General features: G+C 42.7%; 1 protein-coding gene across 1 annotated transcript in view; it reads left to right on the top strand.

The window, feature by feature from the left end:
* The window catches only part of TNFRSF10B (TNF receptor superfamily member 10b), a 55594-nt gene that overhangs the window by 27260 nt on the left and 2756 nt on the right, over positions 1-25578 (top strand). Inside the window, exons 3-11 of the mRNA XM_054998069.1 lie at positions 118-167; positions 15173-15290; positions 18273-18404; positions 19274-19388; positions 20938-21041; positions 21217-21327; positions 22336-22373; positions 24847-25008; positions 25297-25345. Of these exons, the coding sequence (XP_054854044.1) occupies positions 118-167; positions 15173-15290; positions 18273-18404; positions 19274-19388; positions 20938-21041; positions 21217-21327; positions 22336-22373; positions 24847-25008; positions 25297-25345 (879 nt within the window). The remainder of the gene's footprint in view (positions 1-117; positions 168-15172; positions 15291-18272; positions 18405-19273; positions 19389-20937; positions 21042-21216; positions 21328-22335; positions 22374-24846; positions 25009-25296; positions 25346-25578) is intronic.

Raw genomic sequence — 25578 nt, forward strand, 5'->3', positions numbered from 1 at the left:
AGCTGTATGACGACAGCATCGAAGGATCAAAGGGAAATGGGTGTCAGCTTGAACGTGAACTTTGGCCCTAATTTGCGAGTGATCTTATTTCTTAATTGTGTTTCCCTTTTCCTAAAGACGCAGTGAATGACACACTGGCTGACTACACACAGCACCATTCAGTACATGTGAGTGAGGTGTAATCTTGGTTTGTGAATTTAAATTCAGTGGAAATCCAGAGTGGAGTTATGTTTTATTCTGACTTGCAGAAATACATGCACAAACAAAAGAAGTTGCCTTGTGAGACGGTTGGTCCACCTAGCTCAGTTTTCTCCGTTGTGGCTTGATTTATTCCAGTTTAAGCTGCAAGAAGTTTTGTTAATCTTTAAGGTGCCCCTGGACTCCTGTTTTATTCTGTTACTGGGACTGAGTCCTCCAGGATCTCTGGTAGCGAGAGGTCTCTTCCCAACATCTGTTATCTGACATCTTTTCACTGGAAATAAAACAAAAATCTAGTGGATCCTGAAAGACTCACATCATTTAACAATAGGTTGTCAGTTTTTGAGGTGCCACTAAATTTTGGGTTTTTGGTACGACAGGCTAACACTGCTACTCCTTTGCAGTCATCAGATGAGACTGAGCCTAGGACCTTCTGCAGGGATTTTTTTCTGGGGAAAGAGGTGGTGGAACTCAGTGGGTTGCCCTCGAAGAAAATGGTCACATGGCTGGTGGCCCCACCCCCTGATCTCCAGACAGAGGGGAGTTGAGATTGCCCTCCGCGCCGCTCCAGGGGGCGGGGCCACCAGCCATGTGACCATTTTCAAGAGGTTCCGGAACTCCGTTCCACCGCGTTCCCGCTGAAAAAAAGCCCTGACCTTCTGTGCGCAAAGCAGGTGCTCTGAGGGCCAGACCAGAGGCGGGGCCTGGGATTCTGTGATAGGGCTCCCAGCCCCCCCCCAGCCCCCATGCAATTATCAGGCACATAGAAACCCAATTCTGACATAGTAGCTCCCTGGTGCTGTTTCAGATCTGGAAGATGGTGTAGGGGGAGAAGACTTGAAACCCACACAGTCTGCTGTGATGATTGTTGATCACATTGATTCACACTGTGTAATCCACTTTGAGTCTGGCTGCAAAAGGGGAGCTATAAATAATGTAAATAAAATAAAAATAAATTAAAAGGTTGCCTTTTTTAAAAAAAGTTGGGAGCTCCAAATATGGGCTCCCTGGTGTGATTTGGCCAGGCCACAGGCCCTCCTGCAGATAAGCTGAATTGTGTTATCAGTATTCAGCACCACTGGGAAAACTATTTCCAGGTTTTTTGAAGTCAGTGGACTTGTCTCAAGTTAAGTACTAAGAATATCTCATGTCTATCTTACCTTTCCTGGGGTGCAGAGTAAAACATCCCGCTAATTGGGTATGATGATTAAGGTATTTATATAGCAATTAGATTGTTCATATGCCATTCTTGCTTTGTTGAAAGACGGTGGTTTGAAGTTTTTTATTTAAATTAAAGAAGCTGGCTGATCTTTTTAGAGAGTTTGTTTTAAAATAGAGGTGGTTATCCATTGGGTTTCAGTTAGCACCTTGCACCTTTGGCTGGGAAACTGTTTGGGAAACTTCATTTGCATGTGAGTAAGATTTTGCCCCACTACTATAGACCAACCCACCTGAAACTATCTTCATTTACCTGTGGCAATTATACTGGAAGCAGAAATCACCATACTGAAACCAGTGTAGCCTCCAGCTATATTGTCTGCCCTTCCTGTTAATAATGGTGTGACTTTAAGAATACAGCATTGTGCCTGGTGTACCAAACTTCCTGTGATCCTTAATACAGTCTGTGTGAGACAAAACAAAACCACTTTGAAAGTCCTAGAAGCCGCAGTGATAATATTCTAAGTGCTGGGGACAGTGATAGTTTGGCCTGGATGACATCACTTGTTTTATGAGTCTTTGATCCTAAGTGCAGTTTTTGAGCTCCCTGAAGCGAAGTCACTGGTTGGGTGTGGGTTTTGGCTTGAACTTTCCTGTTTTTAATGGGTGCTACCTGTTTCTTACGTTATTGATTCTTTTGACCTCACTTCAGCTACATTTTCCTCTCACCCCTCTTCTGTTTGTACCTGTGTATTTATTATATAAACCTACTAACTTCATGCATTTGTTGTAGACTCTAGTCCACGAAACTTTTCACTGCAAAATATTTGCTAGTCTTTTTGTTGTCTTGATTTCAACAAACTAACATCCAATCAGTTACCTCCAATTACCTCTCTGGAATATGTTTGGAAATGTTGGACTTTAATGAGTAATTGTAAATCTAAATATATCTTAAATATTTTTTACTCTTTATTTTGGATGCTTCTTTCACAACCATTTTGGCATGCAGAACCTTATGTGTGGGGGGGTCACAGCATTTTAGTCAAGTTAGGGTCTTTACTAATGTTTCGAGTCTTCCTGAAAAATAGGGGAGGGGGTTTCAACAAATGACGTCCTTTTTCTCCCACCCAAACTATACAAAACAGAATTATTCCAAAGGATTTTTTAAAACTCCTTGCAATACTGCAAGGAAAATTTAGTATGTCATGTTTAATTGCTTATGCTGTGTTCCAGCTCTGTATCAGATTTCTGCCGCTTTTCAAATCTGCAAATTTGCACTTGTATACCCTATTGCAATGTTTATTGAATGTCCCGACTGTTGGTCATATTGTCTTTCAGTGCACTGTGTAATCTGCCCTAAGCCTCAGTGAGAAAGGCGGACTATAAACAAATAAAGCGGCCACTGTTTCATAAATATGCTAACTTCAAACTGGCAGACTCTTGTAGCAGATATCCGCTAGAAGTCTGTCGGTTTGAAGAAATACTGTGATGTAGCAGTTAGAAGTGTTGGACTAGAACCTGGGAGACCTGGGTTCAAATCCTCACTTGTCATGAGTCTTACTTGTTGACCTTGGAACAGTTAGTCTCTCAGCCTAGCCTACCTCACAGGCTTGTTGTGAGGATGAAATAGAGGAGGCAACTTCCTGTTTTACAGATGGGGGATTGAGTGTGTGATGAATTAACCTTAATGCTGATGTGATGGAATTTGAACCCACTAACAGTGCAAACCTATGAATACTTCCTATAATAGCCCCCCTTGAGTAGGATTTTCTGAGTAGACCTAGTTAGGATGGCACATGAGTTGCTCAGCCATTCCTGTTAAGATTGCTATAGAAGGAAGGATGCTTGGTTTAGCTCAGAGCTGTTTCAGGCACTTTTGTTTAAAAAAACTTTTTTGGTCTGATCCAACTCTGCCAGTTTCACAGGGTGAGCCTACATTCTGGTCCTGTGAGAGAGGGGGGAACGCTTTGCTGCCTTTCTCTTCTCTCAGTAATACTGTAAATTTTTATCCATTCTACTTTTAAGGCTGCAGTCCTATTGAAACACAACTGGACTAACTTCTAAGGATTAATTTAATTAATTAAAAAACTAAAAAGGACCCAAATGCTTAATCCTTTGCTTGTAAAGACAATGTTGTGGATCATTTTGTTTTCCCTTATCTTTGCTGTGGTAAGATACTGAAAGGACATAAGGAGCTTCACCCTTGATGGGAGTGGCAATGCCTGCCTCTCTCTACATTGTTCTAATGTGATTCCCATTCTTAAATGCTGCCCTTCCATTTAAAAAGAAATGGAAGGGTCTTAGTGCCTAGCTTCTCATTTCTTGTCAGAAGGGGAACAGAAGTCCAGGCAGCTTTTTATCCAATTGCAATTGGTAAGAAGCCTGCTCCTACTTTCTGGAATTTCTATGTAAATATTGGAGTGACTGGTAGGAACTTGGCATCCAACAGTTAATTGGTTTTTTTTAGCTTCCACATATTTCTTTTTTTGCTATTGTGCATGAATTTAAAATACCCTCCTGACAGGTGTCCTTAATTTAGCCAAGTGAAGCTGCTTGCATCTCATTAGTAAAAGAGGATTTTGAATACCAAAAAGCAAACAAACCCACAATGAACAAACCATAACAATTTATCACAGTTTGACACAAATAGTTCTGGAGAGGGTGATGCAATGCCTCATCCTCCAAAAAGGGGGCGGAGAAGATTGCATCAGCATGTGCAATTGAGGGAAGGACTGCTGTTTTAAGATCCTAGGGAAAAAATCCCCAAATGGGAAGAATGACATCATTGTGACCTCTGTCTTCTTGGTGACATGTTCAATTTGCTGAGCTCACCACTTGTGGCTTAGATTGCCCCTCCCCAATCATAGCTGATCTCTGGTGGATCAATTCTTGAACACATATCCTCTACTCACCCAGTGCCTTTTTCATCAGGAATGTGTGAATGGCCTTCACCTGAGGAGCATAGTGATCTTGGGTGATGATAAAGTGTTGTGTGGTGTTTGTGCAGTGAGGCTGTTTGACACAGGTCTATGTGCATCTTTTTAGGCTGTTCTTACTGCATGATGAAAAAGCATGTTTGGGCGAGGTGTTATTCCACAGCAGCAGTAACCTCACTTGCTAGGTTGAGCCTTTCTCCCCGTGGGTTCGGGAAGAACATTCAAACATGTGACCCCCCCCCCAGAAGTGATATAGTTGAGGAAAGATTCCCTCCCCCGCCATCACAAACAAAGGACAGTTGTACATAAAGGAGAGTCATAGCAGTACTGTGTACGGTTTGAGGTTATTTGAGGGTCTCATTCTAAGAACTGTGATGGTTTCTTGAAACGAAGTTAGGAGTTTGAGGTAGAAGTGTCGCTGCCTTAGGAAGTATTCTTTTCTGGAAAAGTCACATTTCTTCCCCTTTCAGGAGGGGAAGCAAATTCAGAACTTTTTGGCTTTGTTCAGGTTTTTTTTTTAATGAAAATAAAAGCGTTATTTGATCACACAACGACATTGTACCTGAATAATCAGGTAGCTTGCCATTCAGGCCTTAAATTTTAAACTTGTGTTTAATCTACATTGGTGCACTGCACTCTCTTTATATATATATATATATATATATATATATATATATATATATATATATATATATATATATATATATATATATATATATATACATATACATATACATATATATGTGTGTGTACACATATATATACATATATATACGTGTTGTTACTTAACCCCTCTATTTTGTTTCCCTGCTTGTTTGGGTTGAGCTTGTGGGGATTTTCCTCCACACCCCCTTTTTTTCTTCCTTGCTGTACCTGAATAATCATACAAGTCTTCTGCCAATGTTTTCCATTCAGTGACTTGGCTGTGCATTTGTTTCCTGATTCCTGCTTCTTGAGCAACAGAACCTAGCATGGAGTTGAAAATGCAGCGTGCACATTGCTTTTCTGTCCCTTCCCTTCCACCCGTCCCTTGTGTAGGAGAGGACTGCTCAAGAAAGGAAGTGGTGTGGCCAGCAGAGCTCATTAACATACCAGAGGCCTTGGAGGAGCTGAGTCAGCCTGGGTTCAAGGGTCTGTTGCTGGGCAGGCTGATGGAGAGTGTCCCACCCCCTCCCATCTAAGCACCTTCTCTGGGTGATGGGCGAGGACCAAGTAGCTGCACCCAGACAGAGAAATCAGGTGCCTGATGGATAATCTCTTTGTGTTCTCCACCCCCCCCCCACTTTATGACTCATCCTGGAAACATTCTCCATCCCAGGGAGGGAGGTGTCAGTGGGAGGAAACACAAAGAGGCTGCTGAACTGCAGCTGCACCGTTTTTGATAAGAGGGAGGGAAAGGGGCCAAGTAGGCAGAAGGGTGTGCCTGTGTGCAGTCCTTTTTTGTTACTTCTGGTGTTAAAGTGGCTGCTGTGCCCATGCAAGGTACATCATAAGGTAGTGGAAGAGATGCTGGGAGAGAACAACTCCTGCTTACGTTTGCCCTTGATGAATCATGAGCCAGTGCTAAGATGCAGGACAATATTGGTAGTTTAGACGCTCATCCTTTATTTAGGTAGCTACACCTTGCTTTTGTCCCTAGTGGGGACCCAAAACAACCTAGAACATTGTTCTCCCCTCCTCCAGTTTATCCTTATGATATCCTTGGGTTAGGCAGGGTAACCCCCTGTCCTTCCCTAACAGAGTGGGGGTTTGAATCTAGCTGTTCCAGGTCCTTGTCCAACTCTAATCATTATACTATGCTGGCTGTATCTTATCACCGTGGACGAAAAGTTCTTCTTCATGTTCTTATTCCTTCATGTTTCCAGAATTCCTCAGTATAGCCAAGAAGGGTGTAAGAGTGCATGTGTGCACACGTGCATGCATGCAAAAGAGAGAATGCACACACTGCTTTTCTGTATCTTCCTTTTCCACCCATCCCCTGTGTAGGAGTAAACTGCTCAAGAACAATGAAGGCTGTTACTATTTGAAGTTGTGAGGGCAGAGGGCAGCTCTTGGCTACCAGTTATTGATTCCCAGTTTATTTCCTCCCGCCCCCTCCACTTTCAAAGAAAGAAACTAGGGATTACTCTTGTGTATTTCCAAAATAAGAGTTGCATGTAAGCCATACTGGTCCAAATCAAAATTGGATTGGTTTTATTAAATTGTGTGTGGATTATGGTTTTGGATCTTGTGAACATCTCTTTTCCCACACTAAAGATCGCTGTCTAACGGCCCTCCTCTCTTTACTCTGCTGCAGTTGGGTCTTCTTTACTTGTTGTATAATATTTGACTTGGACTCACATGTGATGTAGAGCAACTTTGTAAATTGCTGCCATAGTTTTCTTTAAACTTTGTAAACATTTTATGTCTAGTTGCACAATGCGTCAGGTAGTACTTAGGACAGAACTGCAGTTCAAACACTTTCTGCAAAGATGTGCTGTCTCAATAGTTGACTATGGGTGGAAATGAAAGGGAAGCTGTAGACTGGCAGGGTGTCTGTCAGCAGCACCCATTTACCTCTATGTATACTGGAGACAATTGCAGCTCTTTCATACTATCCTAAGCTCCTAGGAAAGCCTTGGTGTGCATTTGCCAGATCAGGTCTGAGAGTATCTTTTGCAGAAATGGAACAGAAGTGCTTAAAGCAATCCCTCTCAAATCGGTACCATGAAAGAGCTATTTGTGTGTTGCAAGAAACACCTGAGAGCATTTGCTCACGGGAGCTGTGAATTCAAGTGAACTTGCATACAGTGGAGTCTGCCTACTGTGTCCATGCAAGATGTATTGCAGTCACTTAACTGCCTTCTCCTCTGTTTCCACTATGGGTGGCCGGTCCAGCTTTGTGCTCTGGACCATTTGGCTACTCAGAATGTAGAGAGACAACAGGATTACTGAACCATGAAGCCTCTCTGCAAGCAGCCTTTCGCATGAGTCACTGCTTTTGGCTTGGCTGCTTCTAATCAGGAGGCAGGCTTAGATCATTATCAGCACTATCCTAAAAAGAGTTCCTCCGATCTAAGCCCAAGGAGTAACTCTTTTTAGGATTGCACAAAGGGGCAGATCCTCTGAAGAAAGTTAATTCTTACTCTTACTGTAAAAGTAAATGCATTTAGGAATAAATTGTGCTGCTGGTTTTATTCTGTAAAACAAGTGTGCTTTAGATATTGGAAATTTGCTGCTGTGTGTCTTTGGGCAAATATCGGCCAGAGCTCTCAGTCTTGTTTCTTAGCTATTTAGCAGGTCTTCGGATGCAGATAAGAAGCATTAGCTTAACTGAAGAGGGTTGTAGGGTGTTAGAAAGGCAAGCAAATCTGTAAAGCAGGCAGGCTTGGAGATAAGACACTTTGCTGGAGGGAGGGAGCTGAAATTTGGAAGCATCTGCAGGTCACTCAATGGACCGTAAACTGAAAACAGATAAAAGCAACTACTTCATGCAATGCTTGAATAGATTATGGAGTTCACTGCCACAAGGCATGATGGATGCTGGCCTAGGTAGCTCTAGAAGGGGATTGGAGAAATTAATAGAGGAGAGGTCTAATACTGGATGTTATCTGTTATGGCTAAATAGACCCTCCATATTTGCATGCAGTAAAACACTGAGTATCAATTGCTGTTCTCTTGCAGTGCTTGTGTGTGTGTTTTTTGGGGGGAGGGGTTGACTGGCCTCTACAGAAAATTGGAATGCTGGACTCAGTAGAGTTCTTCTTAATTCTTGGGTCTGCACACTGACAGAAATATGAAAGAGTGTCCCTGAGATCTTGCCCAAAAGAAAACTTGGAGAATGTTTTGCCAAGGACAGAAAACCAGGATGGTTAGAGCATGCCTTCACAAGACGGACTGTGACTCAGTAGCAGAGCATTTGCTGGGAAGCAGGAGGTCCCAGGTTCAATCCCTGCCATTGTCTGTTAAAAGGATCAGGTAGCCAGCAGCTTCGTGTGTTCAGGATGTTGTCCTAATGTAGTGTGCAGAGTTGCTAGACAAGACTCCTCTTTTTGACTCAATTCTTGTATGTCTGAAAGTGGAGGCTGGCAGCATGCTGACCTTCTGTGTTCCCAAGTGCAACAGTTGGCTTTGTGGTCAGCCACAGTAATCTGACTGCTCTTCTTTCTCCCTGTCCCTAGCCGTGTGGTCAGCCGTGTGGTCAGCCGTGGCGCTTTATGTTGCTCCCTGGCACATCCCTCTTGTTTAGTAATAAACAAGATATGTACAAATAGTTCAAGTGCTGAAACTTAATGAGGAGACGAGAACCTTATGGTGATGAGCGCTTGAAGTCCACTGGCTCAAGTAATTTACTGCATACGGCTTTTCAGTCAAGATACTCAAGGGCTTTACAACTTGAAATATGAAAATGCACAAGGATCTGACCTGAATCAACCTCTATGCACCTGGGGATTACATTTTAGCATAGACGTCCCAGTATACATCTGGTCAGCACAGGGCCTGGGGTAAACATGAGGTGGACTGGTAAACAATGTATCCAGTACTTAGATTCTCAGGTCCTTGCATGGGCTTCCTGGACCAAGCTTCTCCTCTTCCACTTTTGCACCCTGTTATTCTTGGTACCCTTGTAGTCTGGGATGGATAGAAGTAATTGCTGCAGTGGAACCAGTCCCCCCCCCCACCCAAAGTTGCAAATTTCATTACGCTCATTCCTGTTTCTCATTTCTTCCTTTGCTGTAGGCTGATATAGAATATATTGGTTGCAATCACAAGGACAGAATGCAACTATAGCTCATAGAAGTTCATATCTAGAAGGCTTCTTTATGCAATTCCCTTAAAATCATAAGAACAAAGTAATGGCAAAGCATCAGATACATATATTCCACACTCACACAAAAAACTTTAATCTGAGTTTGTACAGGAAATTTGTCCCCATTTCTTTGACTCTGCTTCTTTCAGCTGAGAAACCCATCTAATAGCTGTGAAAGAGGGTTTTTAAAAGTTATTTGCAAGACATTAGAAGGCTTACAGTGCAATCCTAAACAGAGATCCTCCAGTCTAAGCCCATTGATTTCAATGGGTTTAGACTGGAGTGATTCTTTTTAGGATTGCACTGTTCATCCCTGAAATGCTTGTTACTTTTCTGGGAATTCACCAGGCCCATTGACAGTTTATGCGACAAAGCATTATGTTTTTAAGAAAAAATATGGCAGAAATGGATACGCTTACAAGGAAGCTTAAAGAACAAGATACAGAGGAATATATTATGAGTTGGGAGAAACTTAAGAAATTTGTGGGAAAAAAGTGGGACATGAAAGGGAAGATGTGGTCTTTGGATAATTGTTGAGGGGAAGATAGGTCTTTATTTTACTTAATTTAGAGGTTAAAATAAGGTATTATATTACATATTATAAGTTAGAATTTAATAATAATAGAAAGCGGGCTTACATGTTGTAGATAGTGATATGTTATAGCATATGCTATATTATATATAATATATAAATTAGAAGTTTATATTATAAAGGGTAATTTGTTAAGCTAGGAGATAGTTATGGAATGTAGATGAAGATGGGTATGTTATGCTACATATTATGCAGTATAAAGTAGAAACTAATATTATAGAAATTATTATTTTAGGAGATAAAGATGTAATGTGATGTAATGGATATGAAGGGAATGGAAAACTGTTGGAAGTCAATGAAAAAGGGAGGGGAATGGGTGGGAACAATATAATGCGATGGAGATTGATATTAAATATTATGATTTGTATATGTTAACCCATCCAATAAAAATCTTTAAAAAAAAAGCATTATGTTTTTAAGGTGGCACTAGATGCTCAGTAGCTCCTGGGAAGCAGAAATCATATTGCAAAAAATGGAGACCTTGCGATCTCAAAACTGAAAGAATGGTATTTAGAACAGCATTTGATTAATTTGGTTTTTCTATTTATTGGCAGTCTTAAATTGTGATTTTAAATTGTGGTCTCTTATGTATTTTTATGGTTGTTATTTTATTTATATTGTAAGCCACCTTGAGTGCTGTAAGGTAGAAAGGTGGCTAATAAATGTTTTAAATAAATAACATAAGAAGGCACTTCAGTTCTTTCAGTGGCCCCTTCCTAGACTCTCCCTAGTTTTCATCAGGAAGATTTGCAATGGCAGGGACAGTGCCTCTCTCCAGCACCCATTCTTCTAGGAACTGGACTGGCTCTCCCTTCCAAATCTATGAGCAGAACCACAAGTGACAAAAGGCACAGACTGGACACTTGTCAGCTTCCCTCAAGTTTTGATGGGAAATGTAGGCATCCTGGTCTCGCAGCTTCGCTCTCTGACTGCTGTCCAATGGACTTTTCAACTGTCTCTTGTCCAACATTCCGCCAAGCTGCCTACATTTCCCATGAAAACTTGAGGGAAGCAGACAAGTGTCCAATCTGTGCCTTTTGTCACTTGTGGTTCTGCTCTAAGATGCCTGCTGGGAATGGGATCCAGAGCTGGTGAGAGCAGAGTGGCATCTCTCAGGATTTTTCTTTTGGTTCAGATGTCCCAGCTTAAATAATGGGGTTGCTCCATGTCCACCTCTCCTCTGTGTCTGTGCAGTCTTCCACATCCTGAAGAGGCATGGCATCTGCAGCAGACAAATCTTGCTCCTGTGAGCAATAACAGGTTTGTTAGATGGAAAGCCACAATTAAATTCTGGTCTGGCATTTGTAGTTCTTTTAAATTCTTCATTCCCAGGGTGTCAAATGCTCTCCTGACCCTTGCAGAGCATAGGCGTCCAACAAATGATGACACATCATTTCTAATAGCAGGAAAGGAGTGAATACAGAATCCTTTCTCAGAATTTTCCCCATCAGAGCTGGTTGTAGGCTTGCAAACACACCAAAATCTTCCACGTCCAGGATTGTCTTTAAGTCTGTAATAAAGGCCGGGGAATTCCATACAAAGCAGGGGAATTCCACATGGTTGTGGCATAAGATTGGAGCAACTGTGTGGACTACAGTCTTCTTCTTTCTCTGCAAGATCGCAACGGTTAAAAGCCTTTCTGACAGCTAAAGCAGAACATGACATGGTTTAGACTGCCCCCCCTAGCTTCACTAACTGTAACCACATCAGAACTTAGAAAGGATTTTCTGCAGAGTCATCATGAAGTCTTAACGGACTGTTCCATTGTGAGAACTTTCACTTTCTCTTGCTTTGACTTGGAACAGCTGCAGAAGATCCAGGACTTGAATCAGGCATTTTGTGTCTGTGTGTGAAAACGGGTGTCCAAAAGCTCTCTCTCATCTCCCCCCACCCCCACCCCCCAAAAAAAGCTGCTTAGGAAACTGAGGGTGTCTTACCAGGCTGGATCTTGGTAGGCACAGGACACTTTGAAGGCATCACAGATGAGAAATGCTGCAAGATGAGTCATGAGGTTGCCAACCTCCAGGTGGGGACTGGGGTGCTTCCAGAAGGACAACTCATCTCCAGGCTACAGAGATCAGTTCCCCTGGAGAAAATGGCAGCTTTGGAGGGCAGACTGTGTGGCATCACATCTCGTTGAACTCCCTCCACTCCCTAAACTCCTCCTCCTTCAGGCACTGCTCCCATATCTCCAGGAATTTTCCAAGCTGATGTTGGCAACCCTATGAGTTGCTCAAAATCTCTCTTGCTCTTCCAGAGTTATTTCAACTGCCCCATTGTGTAGGCTCTGCTTTCCAGCATTTTTTTACTGCTGGATTCTCATTTACTTCACATTAGTGTTTACGTACCTTCCAATAACCTGCTGTTGGCTTTTCCCCTCCTGTATCTGGGTAAATGGCTGTTCGTCCTTCTTGTCCTTTGCCATCATGCATTTCTCAGCAACTCAGTTTTGGATATCTGCTGCAGCCATCTAAATATGCCATGGAACATGTTCTTACCTGAGAAGGTGTAGCCTCCTCCTTTTATGTACAGCCTGCATTTCTGTCTCAAAGATATTCTTTTGGGCCATGAAAATGAAATCCTGCCCTCAAGTCATAGTTGACTTATGGTGACCCCGACAGATTTTTCATGGCAAGAGACTAAGAGCCAAGCTACAAGTGACGCTTGACACAGGTTGGACACTTGTCAGCTTCCCTCAAGTTTTGATGGGAAATGTAGGCGTCCTGGTCTTGCAGTTTGGCTCTCCATTACAGCTGCAAGACCAGGATGCCTACATTTCCCATCAAAAACAAGTGTCCAACCTGTGTCAGGTGTCACTTGTAGCTTGGCTGTCACAGAGGTGGTTTGGCATTGCCTGCCTCTGCAACACTTCATTGGAGAGGTCCCACCTAATTACTAACCAAGGCTGACCCTGCTTAGCTTCTGAGATCTGATGAGATCAGGCTCTTTTGAGCTATCCAGGTCAGAGCCAGACCTGGGGGGGAAAAAGAGCTGTCCCCAGCCCTCTGTTTCTGTATCTCTGCCCAAGTAGAGAGCAGTTTTTCATGAGCCAATGAGCAGGGTATTTCCTCAGATTAGGACCTATAACTCCCCCTTACAATCTCATTGGACACGGGGGTCCTCCTTGCCCTCCCTGTAAAGACTGACCAGTTAGGTGTTCAGTGTGGCTTACTCAACTGCTTAAAATAGTTAAAGCTATGCTTTGGAAATACATAGAGGAAAGATGGCTGGACATTGATTCTCCAATGCTGAGCTGTCTCTAAGGCCTGAAAGGCAGCTATTCTAAGAATTGATGGAATTGGGCATTTTCCAGAGGAAAATTCCTCCCCCCTCCCCCCAGGGTATGCTAGTAGAGGAGTGTATCTTTTGAGGCAGTGGTAGGGTTGCCAGCTCCAAGTTGGGAAATTCCTGGAGATCTGGGGGGAGAAACCTGGAGAAAGTGGGTTTGGGGGAGGGAAGGGACCTTGGCATGGCATAATTCCATAGAGCCCCCAAAGTAGCCATTTTCTCCAGGTGAACTGTTCTCTGTGGCCTGGAGACCAGTAGTAATTCCGGGAGATCTCCAGCTACTACCTGGAGGCTGGCAACCCTAGACAGTGGGCCAACCTACTCCCTGGAGCTGGGCTCAGCTTTCCAACAGCCAGTTTTGTGATCAGGCATTGTTTGTTACTGTTTTACCAAGAGCATCTTAGGATAATGTCTTCTGATGCTCAGGTTCACTTGATACAGATGGCTGCTGAAGACTCCCTTAAGCTTTCCATTCAAGATTTCTTCCACTCCATGTTGCAAAACGCTTTGCTGCTTTAGTTGTTCTGCTGCACTGCTTTAGCTGGGTTCTGCTGCTAAACTGCTCTCATCATATTTCTTTAAAAAAATAATTTTAATTTTATTGAAATAGAATTAAGGAAGGCACAGAAAGGAAAAAAAGAGAGAAGTAACTAAACAAGGCCAAGAGAGGCCTACACAAAAGGACTCAAAAAGAAAACTAACATGTATTATTAATCATTACAGTTTTTCCCCTGCGACACTTCACTTTTCACAGCCATCAGCTTGTGGTCTAATTAATTTCATTTTTCCTTTGCTCTCATCATATTTCAAATGAGGTAGTAATTAGCTGAGAGTCAGGCAACAATAATACAGAAGAAGTATTTATTAAACATCTGCTTGCAAGTCTTTCTCTGTACTTTTCTGAGTCACTTCCTGTATCTCACTCTCATATCTTCTTCTGGTGTTACTTTCCCATTTACTTTCCTCAGCTCAGTTCCACATACATTAGTATACCAGGCAGGAGGGTATGTGTGCCATTTTTAGCTGCAGATGCTGATGGGGGATCCTCAGGGCTGAGATTTCTGTAAAGTTTTTGAGTATTTCGAGGTGTCCATATTCTTCCTGGAAGCTTAGACTTCATAGAAAAAGCTGGATGGCTTTTTCATCCTTGATTAATAACAATTGAATACTTGGAGGTCTCCCAGGATGATGAGGTGTATGGTGACATTACAGTGGTAGAGGTGAAAGTAAGCTATGGGCCAATTAGAGTTGCCAGCTTCCAGGAGATCTTGCAGAATTACAACTGATTTCCAGACTATGAAGATCATTTCCCCTGGAGAAAATGGCTGTTTTGGAGAGTGGACTCTATGGCATTATGCCCCACCTCTCCTCCTCAGGCTCCACCCTCAAACCTCCAGGAATTTCCAACCTGGAGTTGGCAACTGTAGGGCCAGTACAGAAGATCATAAGAAAGTGGCCAAATGATTTTTCTTAAAGCCTTATAAACTAAGCCTTGCAGTTTATATTGAACAGGAAAGGTTTTTTGATGATGGATGCGTGCATTTGTTTTCAAGTATTTTCTTCCAGGAGATCAAAGAGATATTCACAGGGGCAGTTCCATTTTGCCCTGTGGAAGAATGACAGGCACAGATTTTACAGCTGAGCAGGTTTTTTTTTTAAAAAATCCAGCAACAGTTTCACAGTGTCTATTTATTTTAAGCAGGACTTGAACCCAAGCATCTCTGGTCCGTAACCAACGCTCCATCATACCAGTTTAATAGATGCTTTGATCACAGCAGTCATTTTACAGGGACATGTATGATACAGTTTTTCCTCTGACTACAAGGCCGGCAAGTTGGCTTTGTGTGTGTTTGTGTTTTTCCTTCCCCCAGAACCAAAAGCTGAGACAGCACTTTACAGATGCTGGCTAATTCTACGTTAGAGATCTTATTCTGCAACTTGGAACATAATTGAGCCTTTGCACCTGGAAAGGGATCTCTAGAACCAAGCCCAGCTTAACACATTTTGCCACCCCAAACACATACCCTCTCTCTCCTGCATACCTGTTGCTTGGGTATTGAACCAGCCCTGGGTAGAGCCCAGGAACAATTAAGAGGTGAAGTCATCATCACTATATAATTGACGGATAGACATTTGCTCTTTCAGAAAAAGCTTTCTGATAAAGAGTCAGACAAATTTTTTTCACTCATGCTCTCTTGTTTTTGTTTTCAGTGCAAAGCCAAAGCGTTGAGTATCTCTCGGAAGACTTCTCCTGTGGTGTCAGCTCAGAGTGGAGAGGCGAGTGAGTTCTACGAATATCAGGGGCGTCTCTGCAAGATGTGCCCTGCAGGTACCCTGTTCTCCAGATCTCTCTGACCCTTAGTCTGGCCTGTATGCTTACCTATGCTACTCCTTGTTGAGTAATATGAGATGGGAACACATGGTTCAAGAAATGCACCAAATTAATTAGTTCATAAAAAGAAACTAAAATAGGAATATAAAAGCACATTTAGGTAATGCTGAGGCCTTGGGGCCGTGGGCAGAATCTAAATCCACTCCAGGAAGAAAAATACTTCCATAGCTTTATTTGCTATGAGGATTCTACAGTACAAGATCTCTTGCAAAATCAGAAAAATTTGGGGCTAAACATCCTTCAGTCTTGCTGCTTGTGATGTGTAACCCTTTTTTAAATATTCCTTATTTGTGGGACAATTTTTTACTAATAGTTATTAGCTGGATTGAAAATAAAATAAAACTAGCTGGCCTTGATTTGCCTTTTCCTCATCTATTCTTAAAACATCCTAGAAATGTGGACCTTTGTTTTAAGACTTTTACTTTCTTGGGTTGCAAAATAAGGGTCAAGTGGCTTTTTTGCCTTGGGTGTCAATTGCGGGGGAGGCAGGTGTGTGGCTCAGGAGAGGTCTGATAAAGATGACTTGCCTAGGACTCCCATCTTGTTTCTTTGCTTTATTTCTATTCTTTTTTTAAAAAAATACAGCCCAAGGGGGTGTTTCAAGACAATCCAGGTGAATCATCCTCATTGTAGAAACTTTTTCTAATATTCAACTCCAGTAGCACCTTAAAGACCAACAACATTTTCCAGGTAGTATCTGATGAAGTGAGCTTTGCCTCACAAAAGCTTATAGCCTGGAAAATGTTGTTGGTCTTTTAGGTGCTACTGGACTCGAACTTTGTTTTACTACAGATTTCCATGGCTGCCCAATCAGTATTATCTCAGTGTGGCCAAATATGTGGATACTTAAATCCAGAGATTGGAGCCATGAACAGTCAAGATATTTTTTACAAACTTGACAAAAGTCCCAGGTTTGCAGGAAAAAATTATATTTGGGAGTTTAAAAACCAGAAATAATACAAGCAGCACCTATTGCTTTGAAAGGGATTTTAATTTGCATTAAAATAATTCATTCATTGTTTTACAACTACAATTGACTAGTTTTGTTTTTCAATTGGCAGTATTTTGTTATTCTATTAGATGTAATGTGTCAATACCTTTTTGTTTGGGTTTTTTTTTTAATCCAAAGTTCCCAAATCTACAAAATACTTCTGGTCTATTTCTTAACATATTTTTCATCAAAGAATAATGAGCAATATAGTATTTCTTGAGCTTTTTCTCACTACCAGCAACTGCAATTGAATAATCCTATTTGGAAGAAAGGCTTAATCACTTTTGGGGTAGATTTTACAGCAGAGAAACCGTGTTACAAATGCTTCCAGTTTGCAAAACCTACATGGCCAAGTTTTACTATTAGTTTAATTAGATCAGTTCTACAACAACCTCGTCTTCCTGAAAGCATCTTTTCGTTTCAGGCAATTAGGTGTAACAGCTGATTAAAAACTGTCTCGTCATTCAGGCAGGGGAAAGCATGATTCTTTTCTTTTTTCAAAATTGTCTTTTCATTTAAATGGCTGAGATTTGGTTTCAGCCTTGGGAAGATGACTGCTAATAGCTACCTACCATCTTGTTTTACATTTGCCATGCCAGTACTGTCTCCGGGTGCTTAAGGGGCTTTGGCTTCTGATGGATACAAGCCAAGCTGTTTTAATCATCTATTTCCACATGTATCAGGGTCATTGTTGCAGAAGCATTGTAGGGGGGACCCTTATGCTGGTTCCTTGAGCTAAGTTTTACATGGCATGTTCTGAGCCACCTTTCTACTTGTGCAAGGCGCAGTGCAAAGAATCCTTTGCTCAGTTTTTGCTGTTTACTTTCCTGAAAATGTGATATTTTGAATATGACACTTACTTGGAACTATCAGTATTTTTACTGAATATCTGCTAGCTAAATCAGTTGAGTACCCTGACCTGGATAGCCCAGGCAAGCCTGACCTCATCAGATCTCAGCAGGGGTGGTCTGGGTTAATAATTGGATGGGAGACCTCCAACGAAGACCAAGGTTGCAGAGGCAGGCAATGGCAAATCACCTTTGTTTAGTCTTTTGCCATGAAAACCCCACCAGGGGTCACTGTAAATCAGCTATGACTTGATGGCACTCTCCACCACCCAATCAGCTGGGTATAGTGGTAGGTCTTCCACAAGAGAAAAATGCAGCATCTAGTTATGTTTCTGCCTGCACACTGCTGGATTTAACTCTTTTATCTTCAAAGAAAGCCAGAGAGGTGTGATGGTTAGTATTGGATTAGGATTAGAAAAACCAAGGAGGACAAGAAGTCCTAAGAGACCTGAATTAATTATATAATTTTTATGACTTTTAATTTTTAGAAAGTGCAAATGCAAAAAGTGTAAACAAAGTTGTCGGTTATATACTATAAATCAGAGAATCTCCCATTGTTATTAGCAGATAATCCTATCATTATTAGCAGATAATTTGAATCTGGGACACCCAGATTCAAATTATCTGCTATGAAACTCATTGGGTGACCTTTGCTCGCTTACTTTCTCTCAGCTTAACCTCCCCACATGGTTATTGGGAGATGAATTGTAGGGGGACCTCGTACACTGCCCTGGGTTGTTTGGAGCAGGGCGGGATAAAAATGTAAAGAGAGGCAGAACATGACATTAGTTGGATGTGTGTCACTGTATTCACTGGCCATCCTATACAATAAACTTGAGGGTTGCATCCAGCCTCTCAACTAACCTGTCCCTTGATAGAAGAGTCAGTCCGGGACGTTTTGGTGCTTGAGGCCAGAAAACCAAGTGGCATCTCTTCTTCCCCCAAATCTGCCGCCTAATGGCAAGGTCCACACATCATGGGGGCCTTGTACATGAGGGAAGCAGTAAGATCAAGTTGCTGAAAAATCCATACTTCTTGAGTGAGTGCTTTACACTTTTCTATACGGTTGTTTTCTTGCAGGTCATTTCGTCCTTCAGGAATGTAAGACTGCAGGCTCTGAGTCGATTTGCCAGCTGTGCCCCAGTGATTACTTCACCACACACTGGAACGCATTCCATGCCTGTGCCCCCTGCAAAATCTGCAGATCTCTAGGTACTGAGTATGGGAAGAAGTGGGAAGGAAGGTTCTCGTTAAGGGGTCAAAATCAGCCAGCAGTTGTAGGGATTGGAACAAGCTTCCCGTTGAAGAGGAAGGGTTCTGTTTGAGAGGGGCCATGGGGCAGTGGTAGAGCATCTGCTTTGCCTGCGAAAGACCTAGGTCTGATCCATGGCACCTCTCATTAAAAGGCTCAGGTAGTAGATGATGTGAAAGACCTCAACCTGAAATCCTGGAGAAGCACTGCTTGTCAGAGTGGATGATGTTTACTTTGATAGACCACTGGTTTGACTCAGAATCAAGCAGCTTCATGAGTTTCAGTGACTGCACATAATTAATTTAAAACTTGTAAAGAAAGGTGCCAAGGACTCCTTAGGTTTGCTCTACTCAATGCTTTCTTTACTCCATGCTAAACATTATTTTCTGGGTCAAGAAAAGCTGGATTCTCCATTCTGCATTTATGCTCATTGTCTTATTTTGCATAATCTTATTTTGCTTTTGCTAATAATGGTCAGGGCAGGAAGCCGGGCAGAAAGACCTGCTCTCCCCACCACAGGGAATCTAATTGAATTTCTGAGATACGTCAGGCATTGGCATTTTCCAAACTAGCTGCACAGGACCAGAAACTGGCTTTCTTTTTAAACTGAAAGCCAAAGTTCACAGAATGTGTTCTGTACTGAGCTTTCTTTCTTTCTCTCTCTTTCTCTCTCTCTCTTTCTCCCCCCCCCCCACCAAATTACAATGCATGCATGGCTCAGGCTATTCAAAAGCCACAGGTGCCGACGTGAAAATTAAGTGTCTTGTATTTATTTGCTGCGGACTGAATGAGTGAGAATGTGCAAACTCAAGTGCTATTGTCTTTCCAGATGAAGTTGAGCTGAAGTCATGCAACAGAACCAGTAATACTGAATGTGCCTGCAAGGAGGGTACTTTTTGTTTCCCTGACCAGCCATGTGAAACGTGCCATAAATGCAGGCTCAGGTCAGTGCAAAGTGATGTTCATTAATTGCTTTTGAGAAACACAAACTTGGCATCCTCTATTCTGATAGCAAAGTGGTTAAGTGCTTGGGCTGCCAATCAGCACTCTGCTGGTTCGAATACCACTACTGCCATGAGCTCAGCAGGTGTCCTTGGGTAAGCCACTTCTCTCAACCCCAGCTCGTTAGCTGTATTGTGGGGGTAATAACAACACTGACTTTGTTCATCGCTCTGTGGGGCACTCGTCTGTCTAGAAGAGAGGTATATAAGCACAGTTATTATTATCATCATTATTAAAAGTTAGGAAGAATTTGCAGTGTTTGGAATCCCACCTCCCATCCCCTTTTAGTCAGAATAAATAGAGATTGAGGGGAAAATAGAGAAGGTTTACTGTGCACTAGAGAAAGCAGCAAGTGTGCATTTGTAGGCAGTTGAAGATTAGGCAGAGAGATGTGTCGGTTTCACAAATCACTGCCACCACCACTTAACCCCATCCAAATCCGCTGTGGCTTCTCCGCCTTTGGTACAGAATAATCAGCATTTTGCAGATCCTTCTATGCCAATATGCCCCTTCCAAAATATAAATGGGAGGTCCTTGGGATGCTCTGAGAGCTCTCTGCTTTTCTTATGCCATAGACCCACTTTCCATGATTTACAACCCATTCACTGCCAAGCAGTTTCCTTGGGCAGGGTGAATGGTCCTGACTGCAGAATATATGACCTGAACTACAGACTCAGGGAAAAACAGGCATACTGCAACCCTAGGACTGTACAACTTCAGATAGTAGATATGGGTGACACTCGTGAATTCCCACCTTCCTCCCTTTTTTAAAAAAAAAAAAAAAGAAAGAAACAGAGCTGAGGAGAGAGCTAAAACAACTCTTTTTCTCCTACGTTAGAACACGGGGCTTTGTTTCATGAGAAGGTGTCGAAAGATATGTTGCCTTCCATCTACACTTGATATGGTACAATCCTGGGAGGGCTAATTTATGTTTGAATAGGAGGGCAAAAAAGTGAACTGGCTAAACATACATGCAGCACCCTCATAACCAGGGCTTTTTTTCAGGGAAAAGAGGTGGTGGAACTCAGTGGGTTGCCCTCAGAGAAAATGGTCACATGGCTGGTGGTCCCGCCCCCTGATCTCCAGACAGATCTGTGGCGGCGCGGAGGGCAATCTCAACTCCCCTCTGTCTGGAGATCAGGGGGCGGGGCCACCAGCCATGTGACCATTTTCAAGAGGTTCCGGAACTCCGTTCCCCCTGAAAAAAAGCCCTGCTCATAACAACTGGAGCCTGGGTGCCTTGTTTCCAGCTGATAAGTTACCAAAGAGTGAACTATTCCTTTGGCTGCTGTGATACAACCTAGTTCTCCTGAATCATAATGTTGCTTATCTGTGGACTTAAGGAGGATGTACCATATTCTTTATTCTGAAAGTGTATTTCATTTCTAAGGTGCTGCTTCTCATGCAGGAGGGATGCATCTGGAATTCTAGTTTCTTGTAGTTTTGTTTTGGAAAGAAGAGTACATGTTTTTTTCCCCCCCTACTCCCCAGGTGTCCTGATGGAGAAGTGATGGAGAAGCATTGCACCCCGCAAAGTGACATACAATGTAGACCAGTCCAAACGAGCTCACCACCTCCTCCTTCAGGAAAGAGCAGTAGGTTTCTCTTTCTCTGTACTTGCACATATATGGCAGGTGAGAGAGGCAGTGTTCCTTCTAGGATTGTGCCCAAGGTAGTCCAGTTTTGTTATTTTGAGCAAGGGTAAGGTTCTGAATGCGAATTACCACTTCATTATTGTCTTACATGTTTATATTTTCTCTTCCTTTTGAGATTCCAAAACACTTATTTTGTCTCTTTGTGGCATCATCATGGTCATCATTGCTGGTATCATCATTTTTCTGATGTATAAGCGCAGAAGGAATCCCAGGTGGTGTTTTAGAGGTAAGAATGGTATTTCAGCCTTAAGGATTGGAGAGACAAGTCCTGACTTTATTGCCCCCAACCACCCCCAATCCAGTCCCAAGCACCTTTGGAAGCATTGTAAAGCCTACCCGTTTGTGCTGGCCTGTGGGAGCTCAGGGTGATGATGAGTAATGGGGTGGGGGTGGAGATTAATAGATTTCAGTAAAATCTGTTTATTGCTGGATGGGGTTTTTTTTGTACTTGCCTGCTTTTTACATGGGATGAACTAAAACATGTCTATATATAGTAAAATGTGGTTCTAGCAGAGGCCAGCCAGATACTTTTAGAAAGTGTGTTGGATTTAGTGGTAGATTTCCACTAATGGAGGCAGCTGTGCCCTTAGTCTGTTTGTGAGAGTGCCCAGAACAGCATTTTGGGCTTTAGCAGGTCAGGAGAGGTGAGAGAGTCCCATTCTGTTGACAGTTATGACTGCTGGATCCAACTGTGCATAAAGGTGACTCCCGTGCCCAAATGTCTCATGTTCAAGTGTGAACCACTAAACTAAAATTTTATGGCAGTAGTCATTGGTAGACTTTACCCATACATTTGAGTTTTTCCTTCTTTAAATGGCAGTGCCACATTTAATTGCACCTGCAAAAGGACAACAACTTTGGGTACAACTTGTAGGAGAATGTAGTGTTTCCCCTGACTGTTGGTGGTTACTGCAGGAAACCAAACCCCACTGATGGTTTGATGCAGCTTTTCTGTCTTTAATGGTTCTGACACAGCAAGGGGCATGTCAGGCCCAGCCTTCACATCACTATTGCATTAGTGAATGTGTAGGCGCAGACTTTCCAACTTTGGAGAAGAGGGTCGGCGTCTGACTGGCTTCTCCTGCATCAGAAACTGTTGAGATGCTGGGCTTGAGGAGGAGGAGGAGCAAGTGGCAACCTTCGTTCTTGGCTAGTTGACTAACATGGTTTATCTAACCCTGATCTGGGCTTCACAGGCTGAAGTTTACTAATGGCATTCTGCTCTCTTTTGCAGGCCACACAACAAACAGAGCAAACTCGATCCACTCCAAGGTGAGTAAATGTTATCTACTTTCTTCTCTGTAGAAGGTATAAATTAACTCTGTGTGAGAGGGATCAGTGATGACCTATGGGGAGGGGGGATCTCATCCCCTCACCATGGTTCTTTTCCCCATACTTTCCTTCCTTCCCCTTCACTTCTCCCCTTTCCCCTGCTTCCTTCCTTCTCTCCCACCTACCCTTCTCTGTTACTTACCTCCAATCCACCCTGCCTTCTTTCCTCTCTGCTTCTGTCTTTCTGCCCTCTACCTTGATTCCCTTACTCCTCTTTGTCTCTTCTTCCTCCCCACTCCTCCTTTCCCCCTAACTCACCTCCAGTTTCAAAGAGAAGCTGCAGCAGCCACTTGGGATCTACGCTGTAGGTTCAGTTCAGAATTCAATATATAGAGGGCACACTTATCCTGTTTTTCCTCCAAGCTCCAGTAGTATGCTATTATCAACAACTCTGTGATGGTAGAATTAGCCTGAGAATGCATGACTGGCTCAGATCACCTAGGCTGATTCCACACACGTTGGATAATGCACTTCCAATCCTCTTTATAGATCATTTGGAATGGATTTTTTCGTGTGCGGAACAAAAAATCCACCTCAAATGATTGATAAAGCGCATTGAAAGTGCATTATCCAACGTGTGCGGAATCATCCCTAGTGAGGTTCCTGGCTCAGTTGAGTATTTGAACCCATGTCTCATTAGTCCTAGTTTAACATTAAATATTACATCACATTGACGCTTATATGAATTGTATATGTTCATGTGTATTCTTTAAAAAATAGTTTCCTGTATCTAATACTCAATAAGGCCACTTTTTCATTTAGCTCAGAACTGTCTTTTCTGACTGGCAGCAGTTCTCCAGAATCATAGATAGAGAAGAGCCTTTCCCAACATCTGCTAACAGAGATCCTTTTACTGGAATTGTGCACCAAGCACATGCTCTCGCACTGAGCCACACACAAACCTCAAGAACATTTATGTACACCTCTTTCTCTGTGGTATGCTGACATGTTAGCACTGAACTATTCTGTGAGAACCTCCTTAGTCATTTGAGGTCAGATCAACATGCATTGCTTATCATTCCACTTTACAACTGGCCAACACAGTTATAGTTAGAAGTGCAATTTTTATAGCTGTAGCTTCCTTACTTTGGAACCTTCTTCTATATGGAGGTTACCAGATCATCCTCTCGTGGTTCACAGAAGGTTGTAAAGCTTTCTTTTGAAAAATGCGCATTAGACTATTGTGAAGTTTGAGGGGTGGTTGTTATTTATGTTAAGTTCTATGTTATATTTACATTTTTTTCTGATTTTGCTTTGATTGGTCTCTTTTTATGGTCTATATTTTTATGCTGGGCTGTTTTTTTAATGCTGGATTTTAATTATTATCTTTTAATGTTTTGTTTTTGTTTTGTAAGCTTCTGTTTTGTAAGCTGCCTGTGCAAGTTTCTGGAGAGGAGGCATATAAATTTTCTAAATAAATAAATGAAAGGCCTTATTTATTTTGAAGATTTGTACTTCATCTTTGAAACACCTGACCATCCAGGCAGTTTACAGGTGATGTGGTGCTTCTCATACCCACAGCCCTCAGGTCATTGATTACAGCAGTAGTTCCCAACCTTTTTGGTATGGTGACCCACAAGTCCAAATTTACTTTGTATGATGACCCACCCAGGGCTGGTCCAAGAGACCAAAAAGGTGCTGGGGGCAGGGGAGTTGAGGAGACACAGGAAGATGGTAGCAAAGGGATGGGTGGCATTTGGCTCAGTGCTATACATTTCCCACTGCAAGTAGAAGGTAATGAAGCATTCCAAGGGGCAGGGCAAGAAGTTGCGCTGCTAAGGAGCTGCACCAAGACACAGCCTGCTGCACTCACAGACACCTGTTTCTTTCCTCCTCTCACTTCTGCCTGTGCTGAACAGCTCCCACCCACTCTCCAGCCTCCCCCCCCCCCGATCTTCTACCCACTATCATAAAGTTACTAGTTGTCAGACACCTTTCCCCCCTTCGTTATTGTTGCAAAGGGGAATGACAAGGCAAGAATATGAGAAGCTAGAAAGGAAGAAGAGGTGAAAAAGAGAAATGCACCAAGGGCCGGAGCTGATATTAGGGATGGCTGGCCCGTGACCCGCTTCTAGAGGCCTTGTGATCCACTTTTAGGTCCCAACCCACAGGTTGGGAAACACTTAGGGCCAAGCTACACATGACGAATGACACTTGAATGGCAAGTGGATTGAGTGGAGGGCAAGTGAACAGGGAGAAATACACTTGCTGTTCAAGTGTCATTCGTCATGTGTAGCTTGGCCCTGAGAGTATCTTTTCTACTCGAATGGATGGCCGTTGTCCAGCAAGGGACTTACTGTTGCTACTCTTACCAGCTTGTTTCTGTATTTAAATTGCCCTCACCCCATCTCACTATGGCCAACTATTAACTTTTGTGTGTGGGGGCTAATTAATGTTTTGTACTTATTGCAAGACTGTCCTGTGGCTACAGACAAAATTCATTTGTGGACAACAGGAGAGTAAAGACAATGAACGGAATACTGAAGTAGATCTGGCACCCCAGCCATCCTGGCCAAAGCGCGCTGGCCCCAGTGCAGCAAGGCAGCCTGAGGAAGCAATCCCTTTGCAAAAGGAGGTAACTGGAGGCTTGCTTTGTATACATAGCGACTGAGTCTTGGAACAGAATCAAAATCAAGCTAGCGTACCTCGGACAAGCCTGGGGTCCTTAGAACACAAAAGGCTAGTGCTGGTGCTGCTAATTCAAATACCCAGATGAAGACCAATTGCTTGTGTTAAACTCTCCTGTTCGGCTACTGTCTAGCATTAGTTTCTTCGTGGAGTTAGAGAGCATATCTTTACTTGTTTTACCCTCTCCATGAGACATCTTATTAAGCCATGTGGTTTGTTTCTTTTCTGACTGTAGGAGGAGAGGAGAAAGCTCATTCCTGTAGGTGAGAAAGACCCAGCAGAGAGTAAGTGTTTTTCTGATCTCCTTCCTCTGTGTTCTTGCATGCGTGTTGGTGCTAGATAATTGTTCCTTAATATTCAAAGACCTGAGTTGACCTCGTTGCGAGCCTACTGGGCCTGTTCCACAGTGGCATTGGTTAATCGCTGGCTAATCTGGCAATGGCCACCCGCTGTAAGTGAGAGCGCTCAAATGGGACCACTTATGATGCTTCCATCTCATCCATTGCATAAGTGCTAT

This window comes from Eublepharis macularius, chromosome 14, assembly GCF_028583425.1.
Source record: "Eublepharis macularius isolate TG4126 chromosome 14, MPM_Emac_v1.0, whole genome shotgun sequence".
In the NCBI taxonomy this organism is placed as follows: Eukaryota; Metazoa; Chordata; class Lepidosauria; order Squamata; family Eublepharidae; genus Eublepharis; species Eublepharis macularius.